Below are 27837 nucleotides of genomic sequence, written 5' to 3'. Positions count from 1 at the left end.
CACCCCAACTCTTACATGTTCACCCTACTTAAGTCCTGCAGACGACTCAGAACCATTCAGGCCAGTACAGAAAGAATGAGGAAAAGTTTTTACCCCCAGGCAGTGCGACTGTTGAACCGAGACTTTTTAAAATAATCATTTTCTTTGTTTTTTCTTTAACTTATTTCTCACCTTTTATTTCCTTTTTTACTTTACTTCTTTAATTTTTAAGATGCAGAGCTGATGACCCCATCATCATTTCACTACAATACCATGTATGTGACAAATAAAATTACTTGACCTTGAACTTGAACTTAGTAGTGAACTTAAAGAAATGGAGACACACACGGTCATGGATCAGTTGATAATATTTTAATTTACTCTGTGCAATAGAAAAAGTACAGAAATGAAAATGAGTAGATCATAAAGTGCCTGTTAAATGGTCCGTGCGTGCGTGGGTTTTTTGGATTAATTGTCCAGCTGACAGAGCAGGGCCACGCCTCTCTTGATCCAGTGCTGGGGCCGCTTGTCGGTGGGTAGGACCACAGAGATGACGAAGTTGGTGGAGTGGCCGGTGGTGGAGAGGGTGCCCTTGCGCTCGCTGGTCTTGTACAGGGGACACACGTACTGGGTCTGGGAGTGCTCCAAAGGCTTCTTATCCGCTGCAGCGAACAAGCAAAAGATTGACAGCTAATTATTTTTTTTTAAAAACAAAAAAAACCTATGAAACGCCTCCAATACCGTCACTTTGATAAAATAATTGCTCTTTTAGGGAGGTCCCCATTTTTTCCTAAAAAACTATGCAATTATCTAATGGCTTAGGCGATTCTACAATGGGGAGAAAAAATCAGTCATCGACAAACAAGACAATTAATATAGGTGATTATTTTAGCAATGTGATGATATTCCAATGTAGTGTGAAAAGATTGTATAATATATGTAATACTTTCTGGAATTATTAAAGGCTGGCATGATAATATTAAGATTGTGTTGCAGTCTTACTTGGCTTGATCCAGATGATGGGCACTGAGTCAAAGAGCACTTTGTTGTATTGTTCAGCCAGGACTCCACTGGAGTTAAGACATAGAGGAGGGAACAAAGACAAATATTTTAACAACATAACAGGACACAATAAGGGAGTATTATGTCTTCACCATGTCCCAGAGTGTAGTGGAAAGCGTGCACATCCAGCAGAAAAGCATCAGCAGGTGCCAAATCCAAAAACTGTCACATGTAGGAGCGGGAAAGGATCTGCACACTGCTGTAATAAGACTTAATTTATTTGTAGCAATTTTGAGGAAATCAGCTGATAGTCAGCTGTTCTTATTAGGCCCAACAAACAATTGGTGACTATCAGCTGGTTGCCTAAACTGCCAATCAGCTGTGTAGGCCTCCGCTATTTATCCTGACTGTTTTTTTAACTTGTGTAAGATGCCTGAAGAATATCTATGATAGTCTTTTGCAAGCAGTGTGCAGATCCTTTCAGTTTGTCCCAGGCCATGATTTCCAGTGGTTTCAAAAGGAATTACTGAAATAGATAAATATGCTAAAAGTACCAACAAATCCCACATGATCTTTCCCTACACCTCAATCCATGGCTGAAGTGCCCTTGAGCAAAGTATCTAGCCTTGTATCTACCTTGTAAATATCTGCAAGGCGCTTTGGATAAAAGCGTCAGCAAAATCGTGAGCTTAGAATTATAAGGTTCTATCTCCACTTTTGGTCGAAATTGAGTTTTTGACAATCTGATCCATTAGGTGTTTATTAATGCCTGTGTGGTGTTATTTTTGTAAAAAAGTATTATTTCACATTGTTATTAATAAAATAAAAAGGTTCCATCTCAAAAAACATAAACCGAGTTGGGATTATAAGGTTCTATCTCCAGTACATTCAATATCCAATGAAAACCCTGGCTGAACACGGACGGACCAATCAAAACCCACATCCTGGCTCTCTTGCTGGGACACAGAGCTAAGGCGCCAAGGCTAAACTGAGGACATTTGAAGCCGGCAATGTTCACCAAAAGATATACACGCACATTCACCAGTACTAGAAGATATCGGTAAGTAGAAGCACATAGAGCTGGTATATGATAATTTACGAATCATTAGCTAACTATTGTAAATCAGCTTGTTTGCCAAAGAAGCTAGCTAACTAGTTCGGTTAGCATTAGCGAATGTTAGCATTAACTTGCTAGCGGACTTTCTCATCAGCTTGCTAGCTCACCAACAGCTTGCTTACCGTTTTGCACCTGTACATCTATATTTATGACAAATAAACATCCCTTTATCCTTGTATCTTTGTAGATGGGCAACAGATTCGTTAAATGAATGGCGATTTCTAACTGTATTCCACTTCCTTATGCAAGCTAGCTAGCTGCTATCTTTTAAGCTTGATAGAAGGTGTCTTGATGACTGCAGCCTAACATAACACAATTTTCTAATTTACTCCCCTTCAATAAATGCAAGCTAATCAACTTTTTAAGCTTCCTGGTGTCTTGATAAAAGTTGCCCCATTTATATCAGGATAATAATACTTATTTTTGCTTTTATTATTACAGAAATGATGAAAATGATTCTCCAAATGAAAAGAGGACAGCAGATAGTGGGTATGGATGGCTGGAATTTCTATTGTGTTTACCATGCTTTTGTTTGTAAAATACCCAGACTGTGTTTTAGTGTCACAAAACAAAATAATAAAATGTCACATTACTATAATATTGGATCATGTGATAATAATTAATCTTAAGCTTCTCTTGGCTACTGCTTGGGTTATGTTTTTGCAGGTTTGTAAAATACCCAAACCATATTCTCAGTGTCATAAAACAAAATAATAAATGGACACATTATTATAATATTGCATCATGTAATAAGAAAGAATCTTTCACTTTTCTTCGCTACTATGGGGTTATGTTTTTTGCAGGTTTGACGGGCAGTAAATGCTCGAGTTGCACAGATGTTTTCAGACACTACTACGTAGGCAAACTTGCAACTGGTAGCTTGTACACTAAGAAGTACATTAATCACTAAGCATATTTGACTGTTTATCCTGTTAAGTCTTTATAAGGAAAATGATGGTAGTAGTCCTTTATATTGTGATACTCAGCTGTCTTTTTTTGTATCCATGTCAGGAGAGGCAGAGACCCCCAGAGCAGAAGCAAGAGGGACAGTAGGCGAGACACCCAGGGCCAGACCAGACGAGACCCCCAGGGCCAGACCAGCTGAGACACCCAGGGCCAGACCAGCTGAGACATTCAGGGCCATTGCAGCAGACACACCCAGGGCCAGACCAGCCGAGACATTCAGGGCCATTGCAGCAGACACACCCCTGGCCAGACCAGCTGAGGCACTCAGGGCCATACCAGCTGAGGCACCCAGGGCCAGTCCAGCCGAGACACCCAGGGCCAGACCATCTGAGACACCCAGGGCCATTGCAGAAGACACACCCAGGGCCATACCAGCTGAGACACCCAGGGACATTGCAGCAGAGACACCCAGGGCCAGACCAGCCGAGACAGCCAGGGCCAGACCAGCTGAGGCACCCAGGGCCAGACCAGCCGAGACACCCAGGGCCAGACCATCTGAGACACCCAGGGTCATTGCAGCAGACACACCTAGGGCCAGACCAGCAGAGACACCCAGGGACATTGCAGCAGAGACACCCAGGGCCAGACCAGCTGAGGCACCCAGGGACATTGCAGCAGAGACACCCAGGGACATTGCAGCAGAGACACCAGCAGTTGGGATACAGGAGAGATCAGAGCAAGGGAAGAGTCGGAAAAGGGTCTGCACTCCATCATCATGGAAGTCAGTATGCAGAAAGAGGCTTTATCAAGAGGGTAAAGAACACGTGAACACGTCTAAAGAGACAGTGCCAGCCAAACAAATAAAAACATTTAAGGACTGCACTTTGTCCTGTAAATTTAATTGTGCCAGGAAAATCACTGGTGGCGAGAGGGAGAGGTGTTTTGAAGAGTACTATGGTCTGAATCAGGACAGAAAATATGATTACATTATGATGACAACTGAGTGCCATGTCAAAGAGAGACAACGTGATAGTGGCGAAGACTCACGCCGTACACACTCATTCAAATATTCTCTTGATCTAGGAGAGGGACAGAAAGTGAGAGTATGCAAGCCATTTTTTCTAGGTACTCTTTCAATTAGTCAGAAAACAGTGTATAATGTACACCAAAAGAGAAGCCAGGCTGGCATGCCAAAATCAGATGCACGGGGAAAGCATCCTAAAAAACAAATAGATGAGGAAAAAAAAGAGAAGGTGCTGGAACACATTAGGTCTTTCCCTGTAGTCGAGTCCCACTACTGTCGTGCCCGCACCCAAAAGCAATATCTGGAGCCAACTCTAAATGTGGCCAAGATGTATGATCTCTATAAAACCACCTGTGCTGTACATGAAACACCAGTGAAAATGTCTTACTATAGATTTATATTTAACACTGAGTTTAATCTTGGGTTCCATGTCCCCAAATCAGACAGGTGTGATGAGTGTGAGGCACATGCAGCAGCACAAAAACAGGGGTTGTTAAACCAGCACCAAGAGGATGCACACAATAAACATGTCAATGAAAAAAATGCCATGCGCCAAGAGCGTCAAAGAGATAGAGATAACAAACAGCAACTTACGATCTGTTTTGACTTAGAAAATGTAATATCATGTCCACGAGCTGAGGTTAGTTCATTCTTTTATAAAAGGAAGATGAATCTCTATAATATGACTGCCCACAGCTCACTTACTAAAAAAGGGTATTGTGCTGTGTGGACAGAGGCAATGTCAGGTAGAGGAGGGAATGACATGGCAAGTGCCATAGTCAAAATACTTGAAAGAGTGGTTCAAGACCATCCTGAAGTAACTGAGATAGTAACAAGGAGTGACAGCTGTGTGCCACAAAAAAGAAATTCTATTATGTCTTTTGCAATCGTTGAGTTCTTGTCCAGAAATACCAAAATCCAAAAGATTACAATGAAATATTCTACGCCTGGCCACTCAGCTGTCCAAGAAGTGGACAATATGCATAGCAACATTGAAAAGGCAATGGCAAGCTCAGAGTTTTACAGCCCATTGTCATTCTTGCGTGTCCTTCTGAGAGCGAACAGAACTAATCCTTACACTGTCATCCAGATGAAAGAAACAGATTTCAAAGACTTTCAGTCATGTGCCAAACTTTTCCAGTACAAGCAGATACCATTTGCTTCAGTGGCCCAAATTACATTCACTCAAAATCTGTTCAGTGTACAGTACAGTACCTCTCATGCTCAGCTTCCCATACAGGTAGATATTAGGGGCTCTAACACCAAAACCAGGTCTAACATGCCAACAGCGCTCTTGCTGCCCAAGCCAAAGTATCTAACCAACAAAAACACCATTGCAGAGGCAAAGAAGACTGACCTTTTATCTATGTTCAAGTACATGCCTGCTGTTGACAAAGCCTACTACAGCGCAGTATTTAGAAAGTGAAATCTGAAGTACAACATCCATACAAAAACAGACATACAGAATAATAAATAGTGAAACTGTCTCATAGTTTAACCCTAGCGTATAAAATAAATGAACAATGTGTTTTTAATAAGTGTTTAGTGATGTTTAGTAACAGTGTGTGTGCGTGTGCGTGTGCGTGTGTGTGTGTGTGTGTGTGTGTGTGTGTTGGTATGGATAGAGAGTGATATCTGAAGTTCATCTATACATGAAGTAAATCATACAGAACAAAACAGACATACAGAATAATAAATAATAAAAGTGTCTCATAGTTTAACACTATCTTAAATAAACAATGTGTTTTTAAAAAGTGTTTAATGATGTTTAGTAACAGTGTAAGGGGGGGGGGGGTATACAGCTGGAGAGAAGGGGATATAAAGGATGACATTTAAAAAAAATGAACTCTTTAAAATGATATCTTTTTTAATTAAAATGTTCAAAATGTTGTAATTTTTCCATGTCCATGATCTTTGAAAAATAAATAAAACATTTCTTTTTTTACAAACTCGCTTGACTGTGATGTATATAATGTTATATATTATATTTTATAGTAAAAGCTGTGTGCTTGTATTCTAAATATATAAATTGATTGAAATTAATGGTTATATACATTTATTCCTTGAAATGTAGGGGTTTGTTTATAAAAATGGAGATAGAACCTTATAATTCTGAACAGAATCAGAGCTCTCAGAATTACAAGGTTCTATCTCCATTTGGACCATGTTAAAAAATCCCATTTCCAAATGTGCCAGGATTTTGATATTCTGTCCTCAAAGTGTCTGTAGGGTGATGGTCTTGTTGAGCTATAATAATAGATTATACTACATAACACTTTTGCCAGCTAGGATGTAAAAACTTTGATGCTCAATATCTCAGAACTACCCTAAACGGAGATAGAACCTTATAATTCTAAGCTCACGAAATGTAATGTAATTCTCAATTTCATTGTAATCACAATACCATTTTGATACCAATTAGCTGTGTATTCTTTTAAAACAAAGAAAATCACCTTCTCTTATCCCATCGAGCTCCATCCAGGAACAGTCCATGAATATAGACTCCATCCTCAGGGGAGGCGTCAGATGTTTCTATGTTTAACACCTACAAATGCACATTACATAAAAAAACACTTAAACAACATCTTAGTTTCTACTCTGGGTCCTTGATCCACTACTTCTGCCTCAGGACATTGACATACACGTAACTGGTGACTGAAAGAGTCCTTTTAAGACCCTCTGAGACAGGGGCTGGATCTCAAATGGCGCACTTGTGCACTTCGGGCACTATGTTTCAGTGCGTAACTAATACGGTATACGCACTGAAACATGAACAATAAAGTGCACAAGTGCACCATTTGAGATTCAGCCAGGGTGGGGAACCTCTGTATCGAGGGCCATTTGCGGCCCTTGAAGCCGTTTAATCCGGCCTCCTACATAATTTTAATGTTATGCAGCTTCACATGAAATATGACATATTTTGTAAAGGAAGCCTAGACATTCCAGTTGCAATACAATTGAGCTTTATTCAGGGTACCTAGAGAAGGTGGGGTCTGTTGTAAAGGTGGCTGCCTTCAATATAGGCCTAAAGTGCAGGAGGAAATCCTGGTCTTGTTTCATACTACGGCTCTCGGAGGACATTTACGGCCCTCGGAGGACATTTACGGCCCTTGGAGCAGTTTGAAGTGGCCCTTTGAAAGAAAAAGGTTCCCCACACCTGCTCTAAGATGTACCTGGAAGTCAAAGCGCAGGAGGTCTATGGGTATGGAGTATTTCCTGGCGTAGTTCTGCATGGCCCCCGTGAGGAAGGCCTGGGTGAAGAAGAAGCCGGACAGCCAGAACACATGGGGCTTCCACGTCAGGAACCAGTCCTGCAAGCAGCACAAGAAAACACAGGGGGAAAGTAGGGGCCTTGCATAGTTGATGGGAGCAAGTGCACATTTACTATGTGACACAGGTATCTCCTCCAATGACAAGTCATCTAGTATCAATTCAGAGGATGTGTTTTTGCTATGCATCGAGGGTAGCCGAAGCGTAGCGATGAGTAGCCTTGTGGGAGATGACTCACCTGTAGGAAAGTGAGTCGGGCCAGGAAGTCTGTGACGTAGCTGCCCAGGGGCTTGAGGCTGGGGTAGGAGCGCTTGGCCCACTTGCCCGGCACCTTCCCCACCATCAGGCTGCTAGCGATGGCCTCCAGGTCAGCGTCCATCACCACCAGGCCCTTGATGGCCTTCAGCAGGTTCTGCAGACTCGAGCGGATAGTGATCAGCAACCTGGAGGAAGAAAGAGAGAGCACCAGTGGCTTTCTTAACTTTTGCTTTTTAATTACGTGCTCAGTGGTGGATACGGATCATGCACTGTATGATTTAAAGTTAAACTTAGTCCTTTTTTTAATTTCGTTCTAATTACTGTGTATAAGGCCCAGGGTATGCTTGCTGTGGGAGACGTGGTGCATGTGCACTTTTCTTGTGCAAACGCGTTGCCATGCATATTTTATGTCAATTTGGCACGTGGAACGACACCTGGAAGAAGGTACACAGACGTGTGCGCACAGTGCAATATTGACACAACAGCGAGGGTCAATTTTCTTAACATCCATGTTGAGGTCCCGATGGACTCAAGCGATGATGAGAAATATTAGTGAGAGCCCTGTTGGCTATCTGCCCTTAGACAATACCTCCAGTATCATGCATAGGGTTTCTGATCGTTCTTACGAAAATATGTGCAATTGGTATTGGCATGCATAATTCAAGTAACACAGGAGGACAAGGAACATGGGAGTAAGCCTATTAAATAATACTTACAATATGTACTCATAACTTAATTGCTCTATTGCTTATTAAAATATATGTAAAATGAAGAAGAAAGATCAAAATCCTCACGTGTTATAACGTTCCATTTCCTGGACCAGCACAGTGTTCATGCTCTCCTCGTAGAGCACCGGGTATTTGGCCAGGGCTGCCTCGATGTCAAAGTTATTAGGAAGCTGCAGAGAGGAAGGGGGAGAACCACAAAAGGGTGTGAACGAGAGAATGGCCGAGTGACTGAGTGACTGAGTGGATGAGCAGGTGAATGAATGAATAAGCGAATGGGTGAGTGACTGAATGACTGAGTGAATGAGTGAGCAAGTGAGTGAGTGACTGAGTGAGCAAGTGAGTGAGTGATTGAGTGACTGAGTGAGTTGGTGAGTGAAAGTTACCAATGCCTCTTTTCCACTACCGGTTTCCTGGTAGGCCTGCAACTCGACACAGCATAACTTGTCCGCCACTTTTTGCTTTTCAAATAGGCACTACTCAGCTCAATCATAAGCAAAAAGTGGCAGCCGAGTCGCGCTGTTTCGAGCTGTAGGCCTACCAAAAAAAACGGCGGTGGAAAAGAGGCATAAGTATGTGAATGACTGAGTATGAAACTGGTGAGAAAACCCAAATCAATGCATTGTGACTGGCTGCAGTGCTGACAGACTGCTGATGATGTGATGTGAGGTGATTTACTTTGTGGAGGATGTCGTTGGCGATGTCCAGGAGGGTGTTGTCTCCGCCGGAGCTGCCTCCCCCCTTGGAGCCCCCGCCCTGCGTCAGCAGCAGCGAGTCGAACAGCAGCTTGGTCTGCTGCAGGTCCTTGGAAATGTCCACGTTCTCATGCATCCCAAACACCTCCGGGTGCTGCGTGAAGGGCAGTTTCTGACATCGCACAAAGACATTACATCAACAGTCATAATCGAATTTCCTCTCATATCTCACTAGAGAGGTTGAGGTAAGAGGGTGGGATGCAGTGTTTCACAGCGAAAGTGTTCTTATACAGTAAGAATGGATTAACTTAGCTCATTTAGTAAAACGAAAAGTGAGTAGTGATTAAAGAAATGACTAAGGAAAAGCCCCAGCCAACTAGCTTAAAAAATCCAACAGCTCCTAAATTCAGCTAACTACTTATCTTTCAACAGGTTTTCTGTATGTGCACACATAAGGAAATGGTCTCATCCTGTGTTATTTGAATCTTTTAACTTCCAAAACAAACAAACAAAAAGAGACAGTTAAGCTGTGTGCGCTGAAAGCCTCACCCTGATGAACTCCACGTAGTCCTCGTAGATGGACTTGGGCGGGGCGTAGTACTTGCCGCTGGGGGAGAAGTTGTGGCGGGGGTCGTCGATGACCTCCTTGTTGTAGAAGTCGGCCAGGACGGTCATGAGGAGACGCCGGTCCCAGTCGTCCGTCACCCGCCCGCCGTAGTTGCACTCGCCCGTCAGGTACGTGATGGCCTCGAACGGGACCATCTCATACTCGTTTATAAACAGCTGCAACAACACAGGGCGAAAAATAAACACGGTGGCATCACCACGCATAATGTAATATAATATTTTATACAGCATACTATTCAGCCCTGTGTGCGCAGTACATTCAATAACTCAGATCGGCAATAGACAATAGCTAAAAGGTACAGTACATTGAGCAACAGAGAAATGGGATTTTTTATAGGCTTTTTTTTGCCTTTGTTTCAGATAGACAATGGGGCGCAACGAGAAGTAAAAGGGAGAGAGAGATGTGGTGGAGCTGGGAAATGACCCATTCTACTCATGGGCCTTACCAGTGCCTTGTTTATGATGCAGTTCATTAGCGCAATGAAAAAATAAACACAAACACAGGGGAATGCAGTGATGGTCCTACAGTGACTGGCACCTCGGGCGACAACCCTCCCCACCCTGCCTGCACGAAAAAATATAGCAAACATAGCAAAAAATATAGCAAATACCTACCTACCTGCCTACAGCTGCTGCTAAAAATGCTAATACCATTTTAATAGTGTGGTAATGGCACAGAATACAGGTAAATACAATATGCCACATTATAACCTTACATACATACCTTAATAACTTAGTAAATGTAAGAGTAAGTTGAACTGAACATGTATTGGATATTCAGCAGTCATATCAGTCATTATGCATTTCCACATTGTGTTACCTGCAGTTGTCTGATGCTGATGCGCAAGTCTGACTCGTTGAAGCCGTAGGGGATGTTCCAGCCCAGAGGACCAAACTTCTTCCTCTCCTGGACCAGAGCGTGGAAGAAGCACACCCCATACAGGAGCTTCTCCCAGGCCTACAGCAGAACAACCAACACTCCCCTTTACATTACATATGAATTATGACCCTCATAATCACATTCCGCAATCAACTTAATATTGACTACTCACCGACTGGTTAACGCGTTTAATTAGTACTTTTACTGTGTATTCAATAAATTAGAAGCGATAAAACTGTGAAACGTGCTTGACATGCCTGAGTAGCCATGAACAATAAATCGAGAAATACTTTGATGGTCTACCTATTGAGACAGAGAAAGATGGACTATTGAAATTCTGCATCAGTCTGTGTAGCTGTGACCTCATTGAAAATGAACTAAATTATACCCAACCCAACACGAACACAACAAAATAGTAACACCACAGCTATACTGCCGCTAGCTTACCAGCTCTTTTTCGGGGCAGCCGGAGAAGAACGCCAGGTCAGAGATGGGGTCTGACAGGTAGGACTGCAGCAGGTTGAGGCGCAGGCCTGTGGGGGGCTCGTTCGTCATCTTCACCCCGTTCTGGAGGATGGTCACCGGGAACTACAGGCAGAACAGAAAGCAGAGAGTCAAGGTCTCTCTCTAGATATCTGCTTGCGCGTGTGCGTGTACGCTCACGTGTGTGTGTGTGTGTGTGTGTGTGTGTGTGTGTGTGTGTGTGTGTGTGTGTGTGTGTGTGTGTGTGTGTGTGTGTGTGTGTGTGTGTGTGTGTGTGTGTGTGTGTTAGACAGAGAAAGAGATGCGACAGCCATCTTTTGGTTTTTCATTGGACATTTTCTTTTGTTGCGCTTTGGTGGGTTGGTCTCAAAGCAAATGCTACACAAACCCATTTTCTATGTATGCACACATGTGCAGTCTATGCAGTGAATTCTTACTTTCACTTCTCAAGAATGCAAATCAGAAACAAATAGTTGCATTTCATGTATAGCAGGTGTGTGACACACTTGGAGCAGTTCCACCCATGGCCTGCGGAGGCAGCACTCACCATGTTTGTACAATGTTCATCACTGTATGTTTTCAATGATAATATGACCAGAGACTATTTTGATAGGAGCAGAAAGAGCCCTTCAAGCCCGTTGAAATGTGAGGGGAGGGACCGTTCATAACGACGTGGCAGTATGCTATTGAAGGTGGTGTTGCGGACAAAAGGGACATGATTAAGAACAGTATTCACTTGTATGGTTAATAGATGTACAGTATTTCTGGCAATATTAGCAGACAAACTATGAATGGAAAATCTAGCAGTATTAATTGAAAAAAAAAATCCTAGAGGTCGCAAAAATATTCTGAAGTCCAAAAAGGGGTCCCTGCTGAAAATGTTTGGTGACCAATACAGCATGCTGAGCATCACAAAGATGGCTGTGGATTGCAACAACTTCTTTTAGAAGGGCATGGGAATGCATGGCTATCACAGATAAGTAAACAGTGTGTTAGATGTGTAAGCAAGGTAATGCCACCAAATAACCTATTCCATGTTTGGGATAGAAGGTCCCAGTCATAACACATTTCCCCAGTTGTTGTTCGTATGCAGAGTAGTGCATTGTGCTTAATCTGTCTTGCACTGTATATTATGATTAGATTAATTTCTTTTTGGAACAATAAAGTAACTCTTTTTTATATACAGTATATATATTCTTAGGGGCTTTTTATGCCTTTATTTGATAGGACAGTCTGAGATGGTGACAGGAAGCGAGAGGGACAGAGAGACGGGGTGGGATCGGGAAATTACCCCGGAACAATAAAGTAACTCTACTCTACTCTACTCTACTCTAGTTCACTCACCATGGGCGAGGGGTAGCTGGTGAGCCAGAGCCTGAAGTCGGGGTGGCACGTGTCGGGACTGAGGTCCTCGCAGATCTTCTCCAGCGTGGTCATCCAGGACACGGCCAGGTGGCAGTTCTGCAGGCATACCCAGGTGCCCTCCTTCATGGCCGACTTGATCATGCGCACGGCGATGGGGCCCTGGCCCTGGCCCAGAGAGATGGACTTGAACTTGTTGCCGCCCATGTTCTTGTCGTTGGCAAACTTCAGCAAGCCTAGGGGAGGTAGAGAGGGAGAGAGAGGGAGGGAGGGAGAGAGAGAAGGGGAGAAAGGAGAAAAGAGGACACAAGGAAAGTTCCTCCTCATCATCCTTCCTTTTTCCTGTCAGGATGTGCAGTACACCCTGTCTGTAAACACTATACTACTGATTATTGGCCAGCAAATGCAAGATCCAGGCATCACTTACAGAGTATGTTTTTCACAAATGCATTTCACTGCTTCACTTACTGTAGTTATTACGTACAGTACATGCCAGAAAACAACCTTTGGTAGGATGAAAAGGGTTCCCTAAAGTTCTAGAAATTCTAACATTTCTGCATTTCTGCTGTACTGTACTGCCATACAAAGGCAGAGGGTAGTACGGCAGCTACATAATTTAGAGTTTAGGCTTAAAATGGTTTTCATTACAACTTCTTTATCTTGTGACAAAGCCTTATGGTTCCAAATATGTCCCATTTTAGAAAGATTGCTATGCCATATTTGCAGTAACTACAATATCCGATTTTTTTCCTACGTTTTTTTTTCTTCTCCGATAGGACAGTTTAGCAATGACTGAAAATGAGCTGGGAGAGAGACGGGGAAGGGTCAGCAAAGGACCCGAGCCGGACTCGAACCCGGGTCGGCCGCGTAGCAGACGAGTGCCCTACCACTAAGCCACGGCAGGGCCTTTTCTAAGTTTCAATGTTGGCCTACTTACAGCATTTTGCCTTTTGTAGGACAGCGTAGTAGCTGAACACTTACTGGCCATGGGGTCGGCACCAGGAGACAGCACGAAGACCAGCGGGATGGTGCAGTTGGAGTCCACGTAACTCTTGCTCAGGTCGAACGGAGGCGGCTCTACAAACTTCTTGCCCAGCTTGTCGGTCACGAAGTTAGCGATGGCAGGTTCGATCTTTGTTTCGTGGAAGAGACAGAGTAGGGTGTCAGTGTATCAATTAGTCAGTAAATACTGTAATAATTAAATAATTACTTAATATTAATACTTATATCCTGTTTACACATATAATGTATCGGAAAACTGTTTGTTAAAAAGAATAATGCATGAAAAACTTTTTTTAATGAAGTGTTGCCTTCTAAAAAAGCATCATGTTACGAGTCATTCATATTCAACGCTAATTTGTGTTGCCGTGACCGATTTTAAATTGTTATTACATTTTTTTTTAGCCCAATTGGGAAATGAATGGTTAACTACATGAGGAAGGTATAGTAAAATGCATTGAAAATGCAATGCTGTGCTTAGCCGGATCACACCGCACTCTCGATTAAAAGGTGCCAAACATAAACAAAAACTGTGTAAAATTGAAAGAAAAAATGTCTGCACACTTAAATCCCCTTTGTGTTCTTTTTAATAATAGGCCAAGCTTTCGGTCTACTGACCTTCCTCAGGGCTCAGTTCCCTAAAAATGCAATGCTAAAAGCATCTGCATACGTGAAAATGAGGTTACAATGATATACTACATTTGCGTTTCTTACTTTGTCAGGCCTGAGGCAGCGTAGGATGATCATCTTCTGGAGGTCGTTGAGTTGGGTGGACCAGGGTGAGGGTAACGGGATGTTGTAGGGCTCCTTGCTGTCATAAATGGGTAGGAAGCTATCTGGTGCTTTAGAAAAGAAATCCCTAGAAACAAGGAGAAGAGATATAGAGTAATTGAGGATTTGTGCATTTCTCATCTTATTTTATTGTTTTTATTGTTTTTATCTTATTCTCTCTCTTTCTCTCTCGCTCTCTAACACATACACACACACAGACACACAGACACAGACACAGACACAGACACAGACAGACACACAGACACACAGACACACAGACACACACACACACAGACACAGACACAGACACAGACACAGACACACACACACACACACACACACTCACAGCCCACGCTTACTTGAGGCCATGGAGGGCTGGGAAGTCGCTGGCCCTGCAGATCTCGTCCCAGCTCTTGTCCTGGAGCCAGGTGGGGTCCGGGTTGGGGACGTTATTCTGCAGACCCACGCCACCCGTCAGGAAGAACATCAACTCTGCATACTCAATCTCCTTCCTGGCCCTTTACCACACACACACACACACAACAAGATATGCAAAATGTAGAAGTAGAAGTACAGTTACGGATATAATTACACTAGTAATACACAGTTGCAGCTATGTAACATCATACTAATTGAATTGTAATTACATTTATAACAGCCCTTCAACTTCTATTTTATACAGCTGTGACAACTGACAACATGATACATGACTGAATGGTTGCTTAATGTTCAATAATTGCTACGTGTAATGCAATTGATGGTTGAATGCAATGTCATCATTCATATAAAACAGATTTTTGTTTGGTTTTCGAACAACAGTAGGTCATGCATGGATAAGACTCTGCGTCGACACCCAGAAAAATAAAAGCTTGAGGGTGTGGGGGTGAGTCACCCGAGTTGTCGGCCTATGATAAGATTTTGTGAAATCCACAGGCGGTAGAAGGAACACACCATAGGAAGCAGGGCCAAGTCACTGTGTCATACTGACGCATAAGCAAATACCCATACCTGCCAACCTTTACAATTTTTTTTGAGTAGCAACTTATCGCGGCGCGGCAATTCACGGCGCAACAACTTGGCATGGCAAAGCAACGGGGCCGCCGGCGGGCCCATCTGAGAGGCTACTTTGTTTTGCATAGTCTGCCCTACACCTAGGGTTGCCAAATGTCAACAGGGAAGATATGAGTCACTTCATTCAGGCAGGGGGTATAGGGGTCCTCCCCCAGAAAAAAATGATTTTCTTAGATGCAATTTCCTGCATTTTAATGCATTTTAGCCTAACATCCCGTGTATCTGGCAAATAGTTTATCTTGCTCTTCACAGTGCTTTGAACTACCATAATTTATTAAACTTTCATGGAAGATGTTTTTTTTTTTGTTTCACACCATAACACCAATACAATGCTATGTGTGCTGGTATTCAGGCCCCTAAATTAACTTTATTGATCACCAGCCAATATGGCTGTTAATCTTACTAGTCAAACATACCACCAGTTTGGCTAGTAAGTGGCTATTAAGTTATCCTATGTACCAGCCAAACAGAGCATTTGGTCACTTGGGGGGTGTTAAGAAGCTGGAGTTGAGTATGAAATTGAAGCATTTGCTGATTATTTTTTTGGCTGTAGAAGGTACATGTAGGAAAATGTATACTTTGATTATATAATACAGAGGCATTTCAGTGATTTTTATGAACAAAAAGTTGAATTGTAATGATTCTTACATCATCTCCCCCAATATTAATAAATGGTGATGTCACCTACTGTGAAGAAGCATCAGCAGTAGAGAAAAAGATAAAGACAAGTGTTATCTAAGCTAGGATAATATCAGGTTAATATTATTACCTTGGGGGCTAACATCAAAATCACACTTGCATTCATTCAGTACAAAATGCGTCATATAGTGGCTCTACTGAGGGACGGGGGCTAATGGCCAATGCTCTTGGGACTTCCACGGTAACTTAGGGGCATGCACACGCTTCTTTTTTGTACTTCTATGCATAATAGTAGGCCTATATACCCTCATCTGCCGCCATGAGTTGGCTATTGTTCACTGTTCGGCACATATATGATGATAGGAGAATTGATTTTATTAATAGATTGCCATACGTGATTACAGATAGTAGTCGTGGAGTGATGCATATTTGGTATGACGCACGGCCTGTTACACTTGTTCACAGAATGGGCCACGACTCAGGGGGGGGACAGTCGGTGTCATGGTAGGTTACGGATGTACTCCGAGCACAACCGCTAGAACTATCGCTTTATTTTCCCCGAGTTAAAATGATCCGACGCAAAAGGAAACCGAATTTAGTTTGCTGCTAATCTGCTAATTTATAGCGCAGTCATCGACACATTTTCCCATTCAGAAGTAATCTCGTTTCGCTCCAATATCAAAACAAGCAACAACATATTACCGCCAAATACGGCGAAACATTGGGTGGACCATTGCGACAGACCTCGGCCTTTGTTTATTTTCATAAGTTTACGGATTTAGCAACTGGACGCAATTCACTATTCCCATACATGCAGTCACCTTTCTCAAAGCCCATTTACCTTTGACACGGTGATTTTGACGGTGCTCACTTGTAAAACTACAGCGACAGTACCAAGATGGATAATACATGATGACAGGAGGAGGACACTTGTATCAGAGATTATAGGAGTATTTTACCCAGTCTAACCAGTCTCTCAGCTTGTGTGATTTCGAAGCAAACTTTCTGTCGGCCGCTGATGCCTCGACTCGAGATAGCGCAGCTCAACAAATGAAGACCTCTAACTAGCGCTCTGATTGGTCAATATTCCCCCCCACACACGTTGCTGGCCAATGGAAAGGCCAGCGCGAGACAATTGTAAGCAGAGCCATATCTACGGCCCTGTCTGGTTGCAAGTCTACAGAGCAATGTATTGGGCCCATGAACACACTTTGCTATTGGTTTTTCCCGTATTTTGAAGTGACAGCGCCGTAGTTTGATGTCAGAATCCGTAACTGCTACACAAAATGCGTAATGGTCGGCAGGTATGAAATACTCCCGAATGAGGAAACACTATTCAAGTGGCTCACTGCTTGTCACACAGAGTCTCCCCCCCCTTTCCTCCATTCCCATGGAAATGTTTGTGACATTTTGAAAAAGTGCTGATCTCAATGCCCTGAAGTGCTCTCCAAGCGGCATCTCTATTTTGGGCATAGCTAGCTAACACAGCAACGTGTTAAGTCGAGAAAGATCTAGTGCTTATAATTTGGCACTGTCAAAAAATTCAGATGGGGTGACAGAAGTTAAAAAGGAACATAACAAGGGGCACTGTGGCACAGCTGGATACAGTGTCCAGACAATGAACACTAAATCATGCCCATCGTGACCAACGTTGGAATACAGGATGTGATCATTTCCTCAATTTCATCCCCACACCACCTACTTTCTGCACAACTCAGTGAGAGTTAACAGACCTCTCAATGGTACAACTTGACCATCATATGAAGGCGAAATAAGACGGTGAAGACCAAACTTACAGGAGCAGGTTTGCACAGAGCAGGAAGGAGAAGAGGAGCTTGTCCTTCTCGAAGAGCGAGCGGCACACGTTGCAGTACAGGTTGTAGGTGAAGTGATCAATCAGATACCTCAGCCTCTTCTCCAGTATCTTGGACTTATTGCTATGAGGGAGGAATAAAGAAGGAAAAGAATTCATGTTGTCCGTTAAAATAAATGTCAATTTATAGTTGTGAAATGTCAACAACTGCGGACACAAGGCTAGGCAGGTGATGCTGCAGCCAAGTTTTCCAAGCATAGGGCAACAGTTCTTTAACCCATTGATGCTGGAATAAGGATACGCAGTATTAACCTAGGCGCCTGGATGGATGCAGCATTTCAGCCCCATAAGATTTGAGCTTTTTTAATTAAAAATATGAGTACAGTATGTTAGAGCTGAATGAACACATTCTAATGCAAGATGAGAAATTAACATTGAGTCCTATGAGACCAGTTGGCGGGTAGCTGGTCTCATAGGACTCAATGTTAACTGCTAGCTTGAAGGTAAAATTTGCACATCCGTACTCTGAGAACGACAGGAAGTACAGGAGTAAGGTAAAAACTCAATAATTTATCTCAAGGGGAGGTGTAATATGAACTTATTTCCAAAAATGGGACAGTATCACTTTAAGAGAGCGAGTGAGGGGGTGAGGGGGCATATTGACCTCCATTCTCTCTCTCTCTCTCTCTCTCTCTCTCTCTCTCTCTCTCTCTCTCTCTCTCTCTCTCTCTCTCTCTCTCTCTCTCTCTCTCTCTCTCTCTTGCCATTAAACCTCTGAATTCAAACTATTGAGATGGTACTATTTCACTCACCTGTCCTGAATGGAGTTGATGTAGAGATTGACGAACCAGTTAAGGGAGTACTGGTACATGGGGTCTATGTTGGCCAGGTCTGCGATGCTGAAGAAGAGGATGGAGGAGTGCTTAGCGATGGCCCTGTAACCCTCCCGGGACTCCGCTATCTTGATCTCTGTCTTCTCCGCAATCTGAGGAAAGTGGAAGGAAAATAAAGAGTAGAAGGAAAGTGTCAATTCGATGAAAACCTTATTGCTCACACAGATATACACTCACCGGCCACTTCATTAGGAACACCTTTATAGTGCTGGGTTGGACCACCTTTCAAGTCAAGTCAAGTCAAGTCAAGTCAAGTAGGTTTTATTGTCAATTTCTTTACATGCACTGGTCATACAAAGAATTTGAAATTACATTTCTTGCTTTCCCATACAGACATAGACTAATCTAGGTAAGGACATAGACAGTATAGACATAGACAGTACTTATACATGGACTTAAGACAGTATGGACATAGACAGTGCTCATACAGACATTTAAAGTGCAAGACTGGACAACAGAAGACTTGTAGAGGACATACATTAAGAGGTATTGTTGTGCTTTTGTGCTTTTCCTAAAAAAATCCTTTATAGCGTTCTGACATGGTAATAGTAGCATTTTGAAGAAAAATAAATATTAAAAAGGTCTGTCAAGTACACCAGCAGCAGTGTGTGTGTGTGTGTGTGTGTGTGTGTGTGTGTGTGTGTGTGTATGTGTGTGTATGTGTTTAGTGCAGGTAGAAGGTGCGGTGTGCGTCTGTGTGTGTGTTCGTGTGTCTGTGTGTCTGTGTGTTTGTGTGTGTGTCAGTGTGTGTATGTTTGGGTTTAGTGCAGAAAGTGCAGTGTGCTTGTGTGTGTGTGTGTGTGTGTGTGTGTGTGTGTGTGTGTGTGTGTGTGTGTGTGTGTGTGTGTGTGTGTGTGTGTGTGTGTGTGTGTGTGTGTGTGTGTGTGTGTGTGCATGTTTTGAGTTAGTGCAGGTTGAAAGTTCAGTCACAAGTATAGTAGTGCAGGTGGAATGTTCAGTCGCAGATATGGTGGTGGGGGATGGGGAGGGGGGGGGGGGTTGTCAGTGGCCTTGCTGGCTAGAGGCTGACAGTGGAGGGAGAGTGGGTTGAGTGTTCAGCATCTTGATCGCTTGGTGCATTGTGCTGCTCGCCAGCCTGGTGGTACGGGAACGGAGGCACCTGTACCTCTTTCCAGAGGGCAGGAGGCTGAACAGTTTGTGTGCAGGGTGGCTTGTGTCTTTGATGATCATCAGTGCTTTCCGGGTGAGGCGTGTGGTGTAAATGTCCTGCAGGGAGGGGAGTGGTACTCCAATGATCTTCTTCGCTGTGTTCACAACACGCTGGAGTGTCTTCCTGTTTTTCTCCGTGCAGCTTCCTCCCCACACTGTGATGCAGTTGGACACGACGCTCTCTATGGTTCCTCTGTAGAATGTTGTCATGATGGAGGGTGTAGCACTTGCCTTCTTTAGTTTGCGCAGGAAGTAGAGACGCTGATGGGCCTTCTTCGCCAGTGATGTAGTGTTGGTGGTCCAAGAGAGGTCGTCGCTGATGTGCACTCCAAGGAACTTGGTGCTGCTCACTCTCTCCACAGCATCGCCGTCGATGGTCAGTGGTGGCAGTTGTTTTTGGGCCCTTTGGAAGTTGACAACAATCTCCTTGGTCTTAAGCCACTTTCGCCTTCAGAACTGCCTGAACTACCTGCAACAATACTCTGGTAGGCTGTGGCATTCCAACAAAGATAAGTTGGTACGAATTGGCCCAAATTGTGCTAAGAAAATATCTTAGCCATTATATCCCCAGCCTGAAATGCTGATGTAAGGCAGGGTTGACCCATGTTTTCATGCTGTTGACGCCAAATTCTGACCATTCCACCTGACTGTTGCAGTAGATATCAAGACTCATCAGAACAGGCAACATTTTTCCGATCTTCTAATGTCATTTATGGTGAGCCTGTCCAAATTGTTACCTCATTTTCCTGTTCTTAGCTGACAGGAGTGGCACCAAATGTGGTTTTCTGCTGCTATAGCCTGTTTGCAATATACACCTCCTCCCTGGGACGTGTGATTCAAACACATGGGTTCTCCTACCACTGCTATGCTGATGACACCCAGATGTACCTGTCGTTCCGTCCAAAGGACACCACGGTTTCGGCACACATCTCTGCCTGCCTCACCGACTTGTCAACGTGGATGAAGAGGACCACCACCTACAGCTGAACCTGTCCAAGACAGAGCTCCTGGTGATCCCAGCTAAGGAGTCACTCAGGTGCTGTTTCCACGTAGCTGGATATTTTTATATGTGGATATTTTTTTCTCCTGCTTGTATTGGTTTTGCATTGGTTTTGGCCTTCCGTTTCCACGTAGCAGATATTTAAAATCCAGGTATAAAAAGCAGGAGAAAAAAATATCCTGTTTAGGGGGCTGAAATGCATTTGTTACAATGGAGGATTTTTTTATCCACGTGTTGCATTTACACCTAGCAGGAGAAAAAAATACCCTGCTAAAAAAATATCCTGCTACGTGGAAACAGCACCTCAGTCACAACATCAACCTCAAGATTGGCTCCACCATCGTGACCCCAAACAAAGTCGCCAAAAAGCCATCCAGTTGCTCCAGGTACTCCCAGTCAAAACTGTTCTCTGTTGTTGTACCCAAGTAGTGGAACGGTCTCCCAGAGGCAGCAAGACTAGGCACATCTCTTGCAGCCTTCAAGAAACAAGTAAAGACTTACCTCTTTCGTGAGTATCTACTGGACTAATGCATGAGCTGGCCTAGCCCCAGGGCAGACTCTTGACATGATGTGTGTGTGTGTGTGTGTTGTGTGTGTACTCGTTAAAAAAAAAATAGCACTTGTTGTTCTGTATATTTCCTGTGCACTTTGTATTTGCTAGTGATGTTGGCAATGATTATGTTCTCTTTTGAAAGTCGCTTTGGTTAAAAAGCGTCTACCAAATGCAATGTAATGTAATTAAAAAAAAAAAGTAATATAGCCCATTTGCCTCAAGATTTGATGTGCTGTGCAATCAGGAATTCTTTTATGCATGCCTTGGTTGTAATGAGTGGTTATATACTATGTATTAGCTCCAACCAGTCTGGCCATTTTCCTCTGACCTCTGCAATCAGCAAGGCACAAAATTGCCCACAGAATCGCTGCTCACAGCATTTTTTTTTCTTTTTCGTACCATTCTTTGTAAACCCTCGAGATGGTTGTGTGTGAATATCCCAGTAGATCAGTATTTTCTGAAATACTCAAATCAAGCCCTTGCCATGTTCAAAGTCATTTAAAGGGACAGTTTGGTCAATTTCAACATGCAGTTGTATTGCTCACGCTACCCTTGACTTGTCAGTACCTGGTGATGCCACATTTTTCGGCTCAGCCCTTTCCGAGATATGAGCAATTCTAATGGGGGCAGCGTTTGTTTACATTTTTAAAAAATGAAACATAGGCCAACTCCAAATATTTTCCCAAAAGGTACTGCTGTTTGCTAGTTGTCTGCTGATGTTTTATAACCTTTTGGATGTTTTTGGGAATAAATAAAAATGTTTTTTTGAAATGTAAACAAAGAACTGCCCCCATTACAATGACCAGGATCTCGAAAACGGTTGAAGAAGAAGAAAAAAAAATCTCAGGCACTGACAAGTCCAGGGTAGTGTGAGCATTACAACTGCATGTTGAAATTGACCAAACTGTCCCTTTAAATAACCTTTCTTCCCCATTATGATGCTCGGTTTAAACTGCATTAGATCATCTCGACCATGTCTACATGCATAAATGCATTGAGTTACCACCATGTGATTGGCTGATCAGAAATTTGCCTCAATGAGCAGATGTAACAGGTGTTCCAAATATAGTGGCCGGTGAGTGTACGTATTAGTCATGGGTGAGCGGTTAGGGCGTCAGACTTGCATCCCAGAGGTTGCCGGTTCGACTCCCGACCCGCCAGGTTGGTGGGGGGAGTAATCAACCAGTGCTCTCCCCCATCCTCCTCCATGACTGAGGTACCCTGAGCATGGTACCGTCCCACCGCACTGCTCCCCATGGGGCGCCACTGAGGACTGCCCCCTTGCACGGGTGAGGCATAAAATGCAATTTCGTTGTGTGCAGTGTGCAGTTTTCACTTGTGTGCTGTGGAGTGCTGTGTCACAATGACAATGGGAGTTGGAGTTTCCCAATGGGCTTTCACTTTCACTAGTACATTCCTTCACACAACTGCACACACACCGACACACACGCACACACCTGCTGTTTCTTGTTGATCTCGTTGGACATGATCTTGGCGGAGTCGAGAATCTGGATGGCGCTCTCGTCCTCCAGGATGTTGCCCTCGGAGCTCTGCAGCGTCTCCAGGATCTTGTCCTCGATCTCCTTCAGCTGCTTCTTGTTGGCCGCCGACTGCAGGATCAGAGCGTTCCTCTCCTCCTCCAGCTCCGGCCTGGGGAGAAACCATTTGTCTTCATTATTTTATTTTATTTTATTTTATTTAACCTTTCTTTAACCAGGAAGTGATCTCACTGAGTTACAACAACTCTTCTGCCAGGGAGTCCTGGCCAAGAAGGCGGCTTACAATAATGAAAAAAACAAAGAAACACACAAGACACAAGACAAACCACAGCTACATCACATCTTAACAGAAATTACTCTCGTATTGGCAACAGGCACATTAAAACCAAGATGTCCTTCTCCTATTCCCAACTTCCTGATCTACAGTATGCCACTGTGAATGATCTTCCTCTCTGCCTCCAGCTCCGTAACAGCATTGCTATGACAATGCAGAGTCTTAAGTAACCGATTAAGACTTGGTCATTACCGTTTTGTTGAAAATACGGTTATAAAAGAGGCTCTACGTTAGGGGTTAACTCTTGATGTATTGTATGTCTCCATTTTATTGCATTTCCAGGATGTGCATGAATTTATTTTCTTCTACTAGTTGGCATGTATATGAATGCTATAAGGATGTGTGTACAGAAGACTGTGTGCGCACGCACGTGCGTGCGTGTGTGTGTGTCAATTTGCTAGTGTATGGAAGACTGTGTGTACCTATGCATGTGTATGTGCGTGTGTGCATGTGTGTATGTGTAGCCAATGTATGGAAGTATGGAAGACTGTGTGCTCGACACGTGCATGTGTGTGTGTCTGTATGTGTGTAGCCTATGCTACTGTATGTGAATTTGTTAGTGCACAGCTGTGCGTCTGGCCCGCCCGCACCTCTCCTTGGCGACCACGATGCCGAGCAGCTGGTCCTCCAGGCCCTCGGGGGTGATCATGAAGTTGAGCAGGGACACCTTGGTGGCCAGCTCAGGCAGGTAGTGCGGGTTACGCAGCTTGGTGGTGATGTAGAAGCGGAAGTCGCTGGAGTACTCGATGACCGTCTCACCCAGCCGGATGCAGTCCATGCCGCCTGGGAGACGCAGGGAGGGAGGACGGAGTGAATTATAACAAAGCCACATGGAGGGAAAGTAAAGAGGAAGTCTTGATAAACAGTAGAGACTTCAGGATGAAATGAAGTAAAAAGGAATTCAGTACATGCTACATTTAGTGGTGCTATGCAGATTTTTTACATAGTTAACCGGACTGCTATGTCTAAGGTAACTGGACTTTTTTCTCCTTCATATTTTAGTATTTTTCAATTGTCTGAGCATTATTAAGTACGTAGGTACATATACTACTTCTACATCAAATGTCTAAATGGAATCAAAGCCCACACTTATTATACTGTATAAGAATTGGACACATAGTAAACTATAGGACTTGCAAAGGTATTGTGGATATTTATAGTTTCAAGTGCTTATGTAAGTTCCTTCACACAGTTCCTTGAACACACACACACACACACACACACACACAGACACACACACACACACACACACACACACACACACACACACACACACACACACACACACACACACACACACACACACACACACACACACACACACACACACACACACACACACACACACAGACACACACACACACGACACACACACACACCTTACACACCTTGTTTGAAGGTCTGCTTGAGCAGCAGGGGCTCCAGAGAGGGGTCCAGCTCCTGGCCGACGTTCTCCAGCAGCAGCGGCGTGCCAAACTGGATGCAGTTCTCCAGTGTGCGCATGTAGTCCATGTCCGTCAGCTTGATCACGCTCAGGTTGTTCTCCTTCTCCAGGTTCTTCACCCACTTGTTGGCCTGGCCCTGGGGATCTATCATCAGTGGCCTGAGGTGCACAGAGAAGGGGGCAGACGGGAGATCGTAAAGGTAGTGTGTGTGTGTGTGTGTGTGTGTGTGTGTGTGTGTGTGTGTGTGTGTGTGTGTGTGTGTGTGTGTGTGTGTGTGTGTGTGTGTGTGTGTGTGTGTGTGTGTGTGTGTGTGTGTGTGTGTGTGTGCGAAGGGCCGTTTGACAGCTTTGACCGGGCCGGGGAGAAAATTATCTGATAGGGCCACCCTTTAAAGGCATACAATGCTATGAGAACCCATTTCTGTTCCCCCTCTTTCCCAGGGCAAGGGACAAATGTCCCCTTTGTCCCCACTGTCAGCATCTGTGTGTGTGTGTGATATCATTTGGTAATGATCATATCACATTCAACTGAGTTAACATGATCAAAGATATAGTGGAAATTCCCCATGCTTTAGTCCAAAGCAATTTACCAAAGAGGATTTAAACAAGCTCTACAGTAAATATACAGTAAAACAACTTGCTGTGGTTTGGGTACAGGATAGTCCCCCAAAAAGCAACATGGTGTTAGATGCGTAGTGCAATAGCTATTCCATCCCCAACCACTTTTCCTGCACAGGTAAAGGATTTTAATCTATGATACTGTGATCCTAAGACTTAGCCAGGCCGTGCCCTCCTAATGACGCAACACCTTCAGCATTGCATCTAGTCAGGCCAAGAGCAATACATTATAGTTTCTGAGCTCCCGAAAAATCGGGAACTCCTCCCACTTTGTCGGGAAGCATACAACTATTAACAAACCAAGGGAGGCAGATCGACCATGCTGTTTAGGAAATGTTAATTGTTATGCTCTTGGACAGATATTTGAAAGTCAATGATAATCAGGCTACCTAAGACCAGCTGCCACATTATATTTTAATTACAGCAAAAACAAAGGACATTTCTACTGCTGCTCTGACGGCAACAAAAAATCTGCACCTGCATTTATCTCTCCATCCCCATGTCTGGATTTAAGTCTTTTAAACAATGACAATGAATTTGTCTTTGCAAGATCTTCCTCCGACTGCAAGACGTTATCGGCAGGCGGGCGGGCGGATTGGCCAGGCGGGTGCAACACAGGCTGGGAGGAGGGCAGGCGAGTGGGGCGGGCCGGGCATGACTCACCATCTCCTGGAGTTGCTGACAATGACCCCGTTATCTATGGAGAAGCTGTCGGTGGGCAGGCCGGCGATGTTCCACGCCCTGATCTTAATGGGATCTCCCAGAGTCTTGCTCAGGGAGAAGTCATCTGAGGACGGGATGTCCTGGGACTGTAGAAAAGGAGGAGGAGAGGAGATGAGGAGAGGAGGAAGTGGAGAAGGAGGGGAGAGGAGGAGGAGGAGGAGAAGTGGAGGAAGAGAGGAAAAGGAGAGATGAGGAGAGGAGGAGGAGTGGTAGAGGAACAGAGGGAGGAGGAGAGATGAGGAGGGGAAGAGGAGGAGGAGGAGGAGAGATGAGGAGATGAGGAGGGGAAGAGGAGGAGGAAGATGAGGAGGGGGAGAGATGAGGAGAAGAGGAGGAAGATATATAAAATGGCCATTTGTTTTTATATATTCATTTTTATTTTTTCATTTGCTACAATGCTGTGCGGGCCAGTTTTGTTATTTAACCCCCTGTTTTTTCCCTCATTCTTTTTTGTTGTTGTTGTTGTTGTTGTTGTTTTTACCAGTGTTATAATACACTGTCTTCAGCATTCACTAATCCAAATAGATCTGGACAGGTGTGCACTTCCCCATGGTTGATATGGTAAATAAGATGTATACCTGTGGGAGAGGAGACTGCCCTTGCTGTGAGTCTGGGCTTTTTGGACAATGACTCAGTGACATTGAAGAATGACTCATTGGATGGATTTACTGAACTATGTTCAACACCAAAATCTACCATTTCCCTAACCAATTGATGAAGTGGCTGTGGTAAGAATTGCTATCATCAAAGATAAACCTTTCCTGGAATGAAAAATGTCAAATTTTCTCATTTAATTATCCATCATTTTCTCATCTAATGGGACATTGGAATTTCACATCATTACCTAATGAGACAATGGGCCAATGGCAGGAGTTGAATAATGATCATTCAGTATTCTTGGACTTTCCATATCCTATCTGCACAACAGATAGCAGGGGTCTTGATATTGGTGGTCATAGTATCCTATAGAAAAGGGATAAGCTAGTGCAGTTGTAATATAATCAGACGCAGTACCTTGCACAGCTTGGTCCAGCCTTTGGTGCAGTCGTGCCGGAAGCCTGCGGTGAACGCCCCCAAGTAGGCGATGACTCCAGCTGATATCAGCACGTCTCCTGTCAGGTTGTCATATGTGTTCTGCAGGTCATCCGCTGCCTTGGACCACCTTGGAAACAGGAAACAGGCGTAGATTAGATACAGCACATAAGGTGCGAGAGAAAACACAAATTGGGTAAGGATCATATGCCCAGCCTTACATGTACGAGACCGCCTGGCTTGATGTTCTCACAATAACTATTACAACTCTCAATTTCAATAACATTTCAATGCATAGGAATAATTTGCATTATCAAAACATAAAACAAAATAAAAATAAAATAGTGTTAAATGTACTACTTTTTTCAGGAGGGATTTCAGGTCCAACTGTAACAAATTGTAGTTGCTCTGCCTGCCATTAATGACAAATCCAGTACTGTTGATTACTGGTATATACAGTAAATTCATGTTATTTTCAAAGTGTAATAGAACTTACATACATTACTTGGTTGGAGAACAGGTGATGACGAAAACAATTGACATTCATTCTAGTCCAGGCACTGCTGACAATGCCAATCACACAATTTCTTGCATTCCCAAACTAAACCGATATCTATAACCGCTTTTAACATTACATGGGGAGAAGGTATACCTATTGTGATGGCACCAACCAATCGCAGCATGGGGGTAGGCCACTGAGAACCACCGCAGGCAATGTCTCACATTAATATAATCATACAGTGACAAAAAGGGCTCCAAGCATACAAGGTACAATAATTACAAGATGAGCCTACGTAGTGTGCCGTACAAAGTAAAGTAAGACCATTTATTTCAAAAGGACTCCCAGTTGATGATCAGTAATTACTAAACTGGAGATAAGTTGTGCGTAGTGCTTAGCAAATGATGCTTTTAAAATTTGATAAATACTATGTACTGAAATTGCCATGTGA

At 43.6% G+C, this 27837-nt stretch overlaps 1 protein-coding gene across 1 annotated transcript in view; it reads right to left on the bottom strand.

Annotated features, from left to right (window-relative positions):
• Positions 1 to 334: 334 nt before the first annotated feature.
• Positions 335 to 27837, bottom strand: part of dnah12 (dynein, axonemal, heavy chain 12) — an 83621-nt gene continuing 56118 nt past the window's right edge. The window contains exons 54-74 of the mRNA XM_063209351.1: positions 26870 to 27017; positions 25796 to 25941; positions 24459 to 24673; positions 23661 to 23853; positions 22695 to 22887; positions 18434 to 18606; positions 17605 to 17745; positions 14458 to 14616; positions 14042 to 14186; positions 13310 to 13460; positions 12311 to 12564; positions 10931 to 11071; positions 10424 to 10561; positions 9526 to 9759; positions 8960 to 9148; positions 8351 to 8454; positions 7537 to 7741; positions 7202 to 7339; positions 6482 to 6573; positions 982 to 1049; positions 335 to 641 (exon numbers count right to left, since the gene is read on the bottom strand). Coding sequence (XP_063065421.1) covers positions 448 to 641; positions 982 to 1049; positions 6482 to 6573; positions 7202 to 7339; positions 7537 to 7741; positions 8351 to 8454; positions 8960 to 9148; positions 9526 to 9759; positions 10424 to 10561; positions 10931 to 11071; positions 12311 to 12564; positions 13310 to 13460; positions 14042 to 14186; positions 14458 to 14616; positions 17605 to 17745; positions 18434 to 18606; positions 22695 to 22887; positions 23661 to 23853; positions 24459 to 24673; positions 25796 to 25941; positions 26870 to 27017 — 3421 coding nt within the window. The 3' untranslated portion in view covers positions 335 to 447. The remainder of the gene's footprint in view (positions 642 to 981; positions 1050 to 6481; positions 6574 to 7201; positions 7340 to 7536; positions 7742 to 8350; positions 8455 to 8959; positions 9149 to 9525; positions 9760 to 10423; positions 10562 to 10930; positions 11072 to 12310; positions 12565 to 13309; positions 13461 to 14041; positions 14187 to 14457; positions 14617 to 17604; positions 17746 to 18433; positions 18607 to 22694; positions 22888 to 23660; positions 23854 to 24458; positions 24674 to 25795; positions 25942 to 26869; positions 27018 to 27837) is intronic.

The sequence above is a fragment of the Engraulis encrasicolus genome, chromosome 10, assembly GCF_034702125.1.
Source record: "Engraulis encrasicolus isolate BLACKSEA-1 chromosome 10, IST_EnEncr_1.0, whole genome shotgun sequence".
In the NCBI taxonomy this organism is placed as follows: Eukaryota; Metazoa; Chordata; class Actinopteri; order Clupeiformes; family Engraulidae; genus Engraulis; species Engraulis encrasicolus.
This window is presented reverse-complemented; position numbering and strand designations above follow the sequence as displayed.